Raw genomic sequence first — 11,799 nt, 5'->3', positions numbered from 1 at the left:
TGTTGGTTGCCCCTAAGCATGCAGTCCCCTGCTGGCCCTTCCTGGATGTGTGCCAGCATAATTTTCTCGAACAGCTTGCCTAGGATCGAGGTAAGACTAACTGGCCTATAGTTTCCCAGGTCCTCCTTCCTCCCTTTTTTGAAGATGGGGACCACTGTTATATTGCCAGTCGGGAGCGGCTGGAACCCAGTGGGAGCCGGGTACCGCACTGACTCTATTATAAGGGGCACTTATTGTCCATAAGTGCTGTAGCTCCTGCAATAGGGGCAGAACGGCCGCAGGGAGCCCAAACTGTAAATTGAGGAACCTGACAAGGTCCCTAACAGAGCTCGTTGGGAGCTAGAGAGGGGTTAGACCCCACGGCATACAGGGAACACAGGAGGTTGTCGGCAGAAGGCTGAAGCCGTCGCTTTATACGCGGAACCCCTGGCCGTAATATTTTGCGTTAATACACATGTTTTCTTTCGGGACAATCTGAGTGGCTGAGCCGGACAGGCAGCCACCACCCAGTGGAACGGGCAAGGGTGTAGGGGTTGCGGAGCCCTCAGCAACACGAGACCTGCAGACATCGAGGAGTCCCCTGACTGGACGACACGTGCCAGAACACCGGAACCAACTCTAATATCAAAGTCGTGGCAGGTGAGGCAAGCGCGGGTGAACGCCCAACACATGGTGAGCGGACCCTTGGTGACCAGTAAGCGACCCTGCCACAGGGAGGCGGTAGAGGTCGAACCTCTTCCCCGACAGACACAAATCCTCCTGGAGGAGTTTAAGAAGGTATTCTTGGATGATCCCAGTTGTGTACGGGATATGTACCACACCATTTATATGCCTGCAGGCGTGATTGTACAAGATCGGTGGTGGCCAATACTGCACCATTTAGCAGGGAAGTGCAGAAGGAGATCAAAAAAATGTTTGCACTCAGCGTCATCAAGCCCTCTCGAAGCCCCTGGAGAAGTTCCCTCGTACCTGTCCCAAAGCCAGATGGGACCTTATGGCTCTGCGTGGATTACTGAAAACTAAATGAAATAGCTGCATTTGATGCTTTCCCCATGCTGCGTGTGACAGAGTTGGTAGAGCGAATCGGAGCAGCTAAATTCATAACAACATTGGATTTAGCCAAGGGGTACTGGCAGATCCCTGTGGGGCCCTGTGACTGCCCCAAAACTGCCTTCAGGACACCCTGGGGCCTACATGAATTTATAAAGATGCCGTACAGACTACACAGGACTGCCACCACCTTCCAACGACTGATGGAGCCCATTCTGGCACTGCATTCAGAATACACAGCAGCATATATCGACGATATCATCATATTCGCTTGATCATGGGAACATCAACAGGCCCTCAGAGCCGTATTAACAGAGTTGAGTGGGGTAGGCTTGACCGCAATCTTCTGCAACTGTGTGGTTGCACAGAAACACACTAAATACCTAGGATTCCTCGTGGGGCAAGGAAACATACGGCCTCTACATGACAAGGTTGAAATCATTCATAACTTTTGGGCCCCACAAACACCCAGACAACTACGATCTTTCCTCAGTCTGGTAAACTATTATCGTAGATTCATCCCCTGATTTTCAGAAATAGCTGCACCACTCTCAGAGGCCCTGAAGGGGCCAAACAGAAGGGGGATCAAGTGGAAGGGGGAAATGTTTCAAAGATTTCAAGTGTTAAAAAGGGTCCTGTGTGAGGACGTGGTCATACATGACACCCCTAATTTTGACAAACCATTCATATTACAGACCGACACCTCTGAAACAGCTATTGGGGCTGTCCTGGTGCAACAGGACACAGGCATGGAGTGACCCGTGGTCTACATGAGCCGGAAACTACTGCCAGCCGAAACAAGGTATGCAACTATTGAAAGGGAGTGCCTTGCAATCCAGTGGGTGGTGGAGCACTTTCGCTATTATCTACTAGGCAGAGAGTTCACACTTGTCACTGATCACACGCCTCTCAAGTGGCTCAACTCAGCCAGAACTGATAATGCACGTATAACAAGATGGGCATTGGCATTACACCCTTTTAAGTTCAGCATAGTGCATCGCTCAGGGAGCGACAATCTAACAGCTGACTTTCTATCCAGATGTGGCGATAACACAAGACAAGGCATCAACCGGCAAGAATGCCCGACCTTACCTATGACCACAGGTAAGGGAGATGCGAACCCAATGAAACCACCCCAAGGCAGCTTATGTGAGGGTTATGTCCCAGGGAGGGACATACAAGGGAAAAAAAACAAAAACTTACCCATGGCAGAAGGCATGGAGCAGCAGGGGTGGAAGGAAAAGCCCGCGCAGCTCATCAGCCGTTTGTTTATACAATTATGGCTGGCTGGTGATGTCAGCTCCAGACACTGAGCAGCAAAAATAAAAATGGCAGCTGACACTGCAGAAAGGGAGGAGAGGAGAGAGAGAGGGAGAAAGAGAGCCCCAGCCAGACCCAGAAAGGGAGGAGACCTTCACCACAGGTCCCACCGAACTCAGCAGACCCAGACCCAGGGACCCCAGACCCGAGAATGGACGCAGGAACAGACCGGATACCCTGCAGGATCCCAGGTGGGAGAGTCAAAGGGCTCAGGGCAAGCAGGGACCCACACCAGAGGGAAGGACCCTGAGAGAAGTCCCTGGGTGGTCGCAATAGAGGCAAGTATCACTGCTGTTTCCAGCTGGGTCAGCAACGGAGCGTGAAGGGCTTCCAGGGCTGACGGAGGGTAAAGAGGGTGCCCTGAGTTAAAATAGTAGGAAAGATACGAGAGGGGCGCAGTTACGTCAAGGGGTATGCTTGAATTTAGGGCTCCTTAGGTGATCAGTTTCTTTTTCTGTTTCCACGCATGAAGGGGTTAAGGAGGGAATGGCCATGTGAGCTACCCCAAGTATCGGGGCCGAGGGGAGAGCCTCAGAGGTTCTTTTTTTTGTTTGTTTCCCTGGGAGAAGGGGCTAGAGAGAAGGAGGAAAAATGGGGAAGGGTCAGAAACGAGAGGACCGACCCCATGTTGGCGATCAGGCATAACGGATGGCTGTCAGGAGGGCGCAACTCCACTGAAGAGGCCAAGGCCAATGGAGAACATTGCATGTGAGGCAGAGTGTGGCTGAGGTGTAGGGGTGGCAGAGCCCTGTGAAATGACCGTCGGGTGAACCGTGGGCCACCGAGTAAACCAAACAACCATCCCCAACCACTGAGGAACCAACAAGCTGTGGCAGGCGAGATCAGGGAGGGCAAGTCGTGGCGGAAACATCTGCTCGGCCCAAAATGTGTGCCCAGAGAATGCCCTATGTCCGTCACCTGGGCGAGGGCTGCTCGAGAGCGGATACTTGAAGCCCAACAGTCACATGGGGCATTTACATGCTCCCGCACCCCAGACTGCACCCACTGAAAAGGCCTCAGACACACAAAGATACTGAGAACACCCAGCTACAATCGAAGAAGTGTGAAACTAGCCTCTCAGTCATTGGTGATGGATTGTGGACTGGCAAGGGAGAACCTGTCAATGTTACTGTGGGACAGGGTACTTACTCAGTTTCCTCCCATATGCCAAAATAAATGTTGTTGCTCGCACTGATGCTACATACGCCACCTGGCAAAAATCATATTTATAAAGCAAATACTTCAAAAAGCAAGGTGTAAGTTGTGTTGGCCAGAACCAGAAGGGTTATTAACAAAGAGAAATCTGCTTTTTGAAAGTATCTGAAGTAGCCTTAGGAGCAGTTTCCTGTTTGTCTGAAAGAAAATTTATATATAGCTTTTTATACTGATTTTCAGACTGCAAAAACTTTAAAAAACGGAACTAAGAATTATAGCCATAGACGTACCTGATTTATGAAATTTTGCTTAAAATCAGTAACAAACTAACAAACGTAATCACAAAATATAATTAGCATAGTAGGTTAAACTTAGGTAGGGACACGTTAATCTCAGACCCCAAAGTGAAGTACTGTGATTTGCTTATTGGGTAAACCCAAGCTTGAGCAGTAACTTACTATAATAATTTCTAACACCTTTTAACCCCATAGGATAACAGCTATAAAGTAACACTATGAATGGGTATATAACCAAAAAATTAGGATAAGATATAAAAGAACAGACACATTTAAGTAACCCTCAGGGAAGGATAGAACAGAAAGGTCATTGCTGTCCCATACCCCCATGGATCTATGAGAGCGAGCACCAGATTCTGACAGAGGGGCCTCCCCCGGTTCTCCCTTGGACAGCTCAGTTCAGAGACATCCGACCGCTGAATCAATTTGACGTGTATCTTCTAACTGAGAGACTATTGATAAGTTGCTAACCAAGTGGGAACTCTTGGTTAATTTCTTTATCTGTTTTATAATCACTGTCAATTTTAATCTGTATTGTTATGTTGTCTGCTTATTAGCTTAAATTTTTTACTAACTGTCATATATGTAAACTATATCTTTTGTTGTTATAAGTAAAATTTATTCTTTTTTTATAAGTAAAACTTGTCATTGCTTTCCTTCCCAACATCACCTCCTCGATCCCAAACGAAAAAGCCCAATGGCTAATAAAGTTGCAGTGCTCAGTCAGTCTGCAACTAAATTAATGTACTCACAGTGCCCAGCTGGCCTATGACAGCCCCACCAAGGCCTGGGACCTCCTGGTCAACCTCCTCCTGGCTCTGGCCAAGCTTGTCATCTAGCTATCCAGGAAGGAGGCTCTGGCCAGGAAGGCTCCCGGTGACCTTGGGACATTTTTCCTTGGTGTCCTTCGCGTGTGTCTCTGGGTGAAGTACCACTGGGCAGTAGCCGCTGGTGAGATCTCCAAGTTTGCGAGCCAGTGGGTGCTGTCCAGGGTGCTCTGCTCGGTGTCCCCCCAGGGAGCACCTGTTTTGGCCCTATGACCCTGCATGTGCACGCCCTGTTTTCTCTTTTGTTGTCCCCCAGAATTTCTTGGTGTTTTTAAGGTGCTGGTCGCCCAACCCAGTGGCAACCCCAGCATGGGGTTTTTAGGCTTTTAACCTTTTAACTGCGAGTGCCGGATGCCAGGAGGATACCCCCGTCCATTTTTTTAGTCTGTTGATGTTTTTAGAGTACCGGTCGCCCAACACAACTCAACACAGCGCAGCAGCGGCCAGCTTTTACTCATCCCCAGCTGGGGAGAGCTACATCTGGACCCCCGCATGGGGTCCAGAGGACTTTGACAATCGCCGGCGGCCATTCTGAAGCAGCCCACAGCTTTTAACGGTCCTAACCGTGATGCCGTGGACATCAAATAGTCCCCCCCTGCCCAACAAATAGCAATCACACAATTGGAATTTGAGGAATTTTTTGCCCAATTCCTTGAATTATGCAACCTGCCATACACACATGGCATGGCTGGTCATACAGTTTGGAGAACGGGGCATAACATTCCTCAGACTCCAATTACGCGTCTGTCTTAATGTTCTGCCAGCAGCCTTACACAGGATTGCTTCATTGCACTGCATTTCCTCCCAGTCCCTACCACTCCAACTCTTTTTGCCCAATCAGTCCCCAGCTCCCCTGTTTCCAGCTCTTCAACTCCAGAAGAGAGAACACACTAGTACCTTCTTATAGCCAGATTGTAGCAAAGCAAATCTTGTATCTGGAGAGAACATAGCTGTGGTAGCTCCAACTTCTTTCTATCAAAGAAGGAAACAGACTGGTTACATGCCACACTGGCTACATATATAAAGGAAATACATAAAAGGAAAGAATCAAAGCAAAGTCTAAAATGTACAATATATGGACATACTATTGTGGTATTTTTCAGAGTTTTTAAGACTGCTCCATTATCAGCACTGATAATCTGCAGGCTGCCATCCACTGTTTTGTGGACGTATTCATTTCCTAAGGGAACAAGAGAGAAACTATAGATCAACACAGAGAAACCATAAAACAAAATGCTTCCCCAACTCCCTTGGGGAACTCAGTGCACCTAAAAAGAAAAGGAGCTCTACCTTATCTTCCAATTCCACCACTGACTTATGAATGGAAAGGTGCACAAGGAAGGACTATGCAGCATCCTACCAAAGGCTGGAGCAGTAGGCATACCCTCGAGTCCCCATAGCAAGCAATGTGCCCTCATATCACAAGCAACACAGGAATTTGCTGGAAGATACAGCTGAACACTGAATCATCAGTCATCCTCATTCTGTTGTCATTACTGGCATCATTCTACAACCACGCAAAAATCATTTAAAACTTTTTTCTTCACATACCAGCTAGTTCCATTCAGGTAAATGCAGCCTGCTGTTCACATGGGTGTCAAATAACAGAGACAGGCAGAAAGAACACTTTATCAGTATTAGATGGATTACCTGAAATCCACTGCAAATTGTATCTTTTGTAGTTATAGCCATCACTCAGATAATCCTCTAAGGTAAATGTTCGTCGTGTGTCAGAGGTACCTCCTAGAATAGAGATGAAGATTTGGATGCAGTTGACCTACCTGCCAAAGATTCATTACTAAATAAATCACAATTTAACTAACAAGTTTGTGGCTACCTAGATGTACAGCATTAATGAAAACAAAACACCTGAGTTTTACTGCAAGTCAAGTCAGCCACAAGTGGGAGGAATCCCTGCTGACCCCATCTAGCAACCTCATGGTAAAAACCACAGGCAAGTCCCAGGGGAATTCTAGAGAGGGTGCATCTATATGTGTACTTTACTGCAGAATAGATTCATCAGTAGGGCTGTGCAAAGCTTCGGATGCCGATTCGATTCAGAGGAGACTCGGTCCGATTCAGCGGCCAAATCTCTGAATCTGAATCAAACTGGGAGACTCATTAAAAGGGTCAAATCGAATCCAAACCCTTCAAATCGATTCAGCGCTGATTCGGAGAGATTCAGAGATTCAGATCAGCCAGGGACAGGCAGACACAGCCAGGTGGCTACAGGTTCTCCCGCAGCTCCTCCAGCTGTGCCTGCCTCTCCCCAGGCAGGGGGAACCACAGCAGAAGCCCCCATGGCTGCCCTGCCTGGCCCCATCCCTCACCCAGCCCCAGCCTCACAGCACTTAAAAGAGAAAAAGAAAAAAAACTGGCTGCAGAGTGGGGAGCAGGGCCTCTGAGGGCTCACAGCAAAGCCCCCATTCACAGCGTGGGGCAGTGGGGAGCAGCAGGGAATTATGCCTGCTGTCTGGCATCCACGTAGCAGCTGCTCCATGGTGCGAGTGCAGCATGCCTCAGCAGGTTGCTGCGCGCTGTTGGGTGTTGGGGCCACTGGGGCTTAGCGGTACTGGGCTCCAGCTGACTGCTGGAGCTACTCCTTGACAGGGCATGGTGACAGTTGCTGTGTGGCTGCCAAGTGTGGGAGGTGGGGGGGAGACTCGATCCCTGCTATCTCCACTGCCCCACGCTGCATGGGGGGGCTCTGCCATGAGCCCCCAGAGGCCCCAGTTGGTGCTGCTGCATCTGGTGAGTGCAGGGCTTTTTTTTCAAGTGCCAGGAGGCTGGGGCCGAATCAGCACCTAAACAGCATCGAATCGCTGATTCTGATTCAGCCAAATTGAATGGGGACAGCGATCCAAATTGGCTGAATCTGAATCCGAATCCAAAACATTCCCTATTCGCACAGGCCTAACTAATTAGCCCTACAGATAAGCATCACAGTCTACACGTTCACTGGTATTAGGGCACAGTAAACTAATTAACTCCACTGTAAGAAAGTAATGTCAGGGACAGTACTGTCTTGCAGAGGAGTAACTAACTGCACTGAAATACATGTGTAGAGACTGACTGGGAGTGTAAATTGTGCCCAGTCAGCCCAGACAGCCAGAGGCCTGCTCTGCCCTGGCTCAAATTGCTGCTGTTCTGGGTGCACATGTTGACACTGACCCCCAGGAGCAGTTAAGTCTGGCTTGAACTGTTCCAGAGTTTATTGCTTCACATTAATTGCACATGTAGATGCACCCAGAGATGGCTATTCTGAACTGGTTGAAAACAAAACCAAGAACACCTTATTGGCAATAAAGACAGGGTCTTAAATTCTCTGCTCCACCCATCCCATGAAGTACGTACACATTTATTAAAAAAAGAGAAAGAGGCAAAACTTACATTCCCTCCACTCTAAACCAATGGAGATTCATTCTACTTTCAGTACTCAGACCATTACTGCTTGATTTAAATTTAAATCAAACTTCCTTGCCACAGTATCGCACAGGGAGTTTGAGACTTTTTCCCACCCAATGCTGAGGACTAGACCAAGTTCTCTCTATTATTTGTAGCATCCATTCATTTTGTGTTTCTGCCACACATTATTCAAGGATTTTCAGGATCAAAGCTTCTTTATTTTCTTGAAATGAAATATTTTCAAATATCTCTCTGAATAAACGGAATACGGAACATAAATATTAGCTTATTCACTCATCCATAAGGTTTCTAGCACTTTCAGTCTCTGGTGTCAAAGGAAGAAATGGACTAGGCTGGAATTTAAACCCAGTGACGTTGCTTGGTAGAATATAGTTTTGCCTCAAAGTTATGAAGATGGGCCCTGAATTACTTTAGCTGTAAGTGCAAAACTGTCACTTGAGTATAAAAGCATGCTAGATTGTAACAACTCTAAAGTTCTATTGCACACAATATTAAATCACATGTTTATATAACACTTGCCATTAAAGTTCATATTACTGAAGACTTTATCATTCACCATCTATATAATTATTAACAAACTTGAGCCTCATAGATGGTGGAAATGAAACACATTAAATAACAGGATCAATAAAACTTGTAAACCAGATGGTGTATTTTTTATTAAATCATTTTTATCAAACTTTTAAGATAAGTTTATGGTGGAAGGTCTGGTTAAATATATACTATCTATAATAAAAGCTAGACTTATCTAATGTATCTTCTCTCCAAATGATTGCTAGGTTTATTGCCACCACAAGATGTAATATTAAAGTTGAACAAAAGGGTTTGAAACTAAGTTCATCCAAAAAGAAAGGTGATTTTTTTTTCTGAAAAGCCTGAAAAAAAACCCTTGGGAGAAAAAGTCTTTCATAAAAGACACAAGTACCCCTCCAATAAGGACTAAAACTTTACCATCAAGTCAGCACTTTCAGGATGATAAGTAACAATGTACATTTTGCAGATTAGTTGCTATCATCATGATTATAGATACTGAGTATCATACAGGTTTTCATTTTATCTATGTAGTCAATAGAACAGAAGGAATGGAGAGAAGACCAAGGTCAGATTATATGAAGACTAGGTCCAAGAGACAGAGCAGAGCAAGGACAAAACTAGGAAAGTAATTAGCAAGTTGTGTCTGAAGTGTACTGGAATCCAGGAAAAGGAAGGGTGCTGAATGGTAGCATTCCTGAAGTCAGCACATAGCACAGGGACATGCAAAACTTGTATTTCTCCCTATCTTTTTTTTCTCTTCAAGGAAAGACGATACCAAAGAAACCCATTTTGGGCTGGCAGTGAGAAGTGATTAAGATACAGATATGAATTTCAACAAGTAAATACTGAAGTGATTATAAATATCAGCAGTGTTTCAAAGACAACAATAAACAAAACTGCAGATGGTTGATGACCCATCATCCAACCTTTGGGTTAAAGCAGGGATCTCCATTTTCCAAGCAACTGGGGACTGCAGGCCGTGTAGGCCACGTACTGTGCCACGTGAGCCTCCTTACACCCACTGCCACACTGTGTAGGTTCCCAATGCGCTCCTCTTTCTCCTGCCACTGCACAGCATGAGCCCTGATGCACCACATGAGCCCTTGACATGCCCTGTGGTCTCAGTGCATGAACATGCTGCACTACACAAGCCCCCTACACATGTGGATGTGTGACTTGCAGTGCCACACAGTGAGCAACTCCCACTGCACCACACCAGCATGAATGGGCTCTATCAGCCCTGTGAGCCATGCTGCTCAGCCCTAGCCCCCATGGGTGAGGCAAGGAAAAAGAAGCTGGAGGAGGGAGGGGGAGCCTGGGAACTCTGGCAGCAGTAGCCAGGAGCAAAGGAGGGAATGGCACTCAGACTAGGAATCTAGGGGCTGCAGTTTAACCCCTCAGGGACCACATGTGGTCCATGGGCCACCACTTGGACAGCCCCAGATTAAGAAATACAACTCAGTTAAAGATAATTACAGCCACCGGAGACCCATTATAAAGAGGACATTTCCACTGTCAACTTCAGAAGTTATGTCATGACCAGGTGCTTTTGCCCACACAAGAAATCAGCAGTGAGATTTTAAAGACAGACAGAAGGAGAAACAAGGATAGAGTTTGGAGGTAGCTGGTAATGGATGGGTGGGACTCTGATGTACAAGACGAACTCCAACCTGAGAAATGAGGTAGGAGTCAAATTTGGAGAGTGTAGTACTAAATAAACCAGCCTTCTGCTCAAGAGATTTGAGAAAGATAAAAGTCACAGATCTCACAAGCTGCACTTGTCTGCAATGGTAAGAAGAAAGATGGAAGGATCCATGATCATAGAAGCAAAAGCCAGCAGCCTTGAAATATGAGATCATATAACCCAGTGATAACCTTTTTAGATTTAGGGCACCTCTCAGGAAAAGCCAGCTCTTAGCTTTCCCTTGTTTCTTGATCACAGAAAAAAATAGAGAAATTCTTCCATTGTAAAGAGCGTGAAAGGCCACAGCAGGTCAGAATGTTCTTGACACTATGGAGTCCTACTTGAAATTTCTGGGTTTATCTTTTGAATCGTGCATTGCTGTTTGCACACCTAACAGTGGTAATATTACACAGCACTCCTTCAAAGGATCTCATGATAACCTGATTGAGAATAACTGATATAAAATAGGGGTGCACCGAGGGAGAATTTTTGGGCTGATACTGATGGCCGAATTTAACAAGCCACATCAGCCGATACCGATCTGATTCTGGTATGCAGTCATACAGTGCAGAAAGTGGCACCTGGCTGGTAAGTCTGTTGTGGGGGAAGGGGTGAGGGGGGAAGGAAGGGGCATGGGGGAGCAGATCAAGGCCCCCACAGTGAGGGAGGGAGTTGGGCTGGGGCTGGAGCAGGCGTTGCACAGCCAGGGCAGGGCACGGGATGGAGCTGCGAGTGGCTTGTCCAGGAGGTGGGGGAGAGCGGGGGTCAGCTCCTGCCGCTGCATGTAGCCTGGGAGGGCACAGGGGGCACGTGCCCCTGGATCTGTGTGCAGGGTAAGGGCAGGCTGCTGGGGCAGTGCCAGGCTCTTCCCAGTAGTGGGGCTGGGGTGGGCTGTACACGGGGCAGACAGCGGCAGTGGCGGTGCTAGGAGGAGGCTATGGGGGGGACTGTAGCCACCTCAAAATTTGCTCAGAAGGTCATTTAATCCAACCCCCTGCACAAAGCAAGATAATCCCCAACTAGATTGTCCCAGCCAAAGCTTTGCTGGCCAGGTTTTGAAAACCCCCAAGGATGGAGCTTCCACTCGAGACCATTGCTCCTTGTTCTGTCATCTGTTACTACTGGTTTCCTGGCAGCAAAAAACAAGAACAATTAGTGCATGGTACCTCTCACAGAGTAAAGACGACGTGAGAAAGAATGGGAAAAAGTGTGTAATGAAAAGAAATTCAGAAAGAGAAAGAATGGCAAAAATCAAACTAGAAAGAGGTGAAATATGTGAAGGGATGTAGAAAAGAAAGAAGAAAAACCATATCTTTCCTCCAGGGAAACATCCTTAATCAAAACTTGTTATGAGTACAATGGTCTTTCAAACCGCTTCTCAAAACTTGGCAGTTCCAATTAATCCATTCAGAAGTGAATATATAGATTTCATAGACATTAGGGCTGGAAGGGACCTCGGGAGATCATCGAGTCCAGCCCCCTATCCAAAGGGCAGGAAGACAGCTGG

General features: G+C 46.9%; 1 protein-coding gene across 1 annotated transcript in view; it reads right to left on the bottom strand.

Moving 5' to 3' along the window:
* Window positions 1–11,799, bottom strand: part of DPP4 (dipeptidyl peptidase 4) — a 78,193-nt gene that overhangs the window by 44,757 nt on the left and 21,637 nt on the right. The window contains exons 3-5 of the mRNA XM_019553546.1: window positions 6,299–6,391; window positions 5,734–5,828; window positions 5,546–5,620 (exon numbers count right to left, since the gene is read on the bottom strand). Coding sequence (XP_019409091.1) covers window positions 5,546–5,620; window positions 5,734–5,828; window positions 6,299–6,391 — 263 coding nt within the window. The remainder of the gene's footprint in view (window positions 1–5,545; window positions 5,621–5,733; window positions 5,829–6,298; window positions 6,392–11,799) is intronic.

Source organism: Crocodylus porosus, unplaced genomic scaffold, assembly GCF_001723895.1.
Source record: "Crocodylus porosus isolate Cpor-Errol unplaced genomic scaffold, CroPor_comp1, whole genome shotgun sequence".
Taxonomy (NCBI): domain Eukaryota; kingdom Metazoa; phylum Chordata; order Crocodylia; family Crocodylidae; genus Crocodylus; species Crocodylus porosus.
This window is presented reverse-complemented; position numbering and strand designations above follow the sequence as displayed.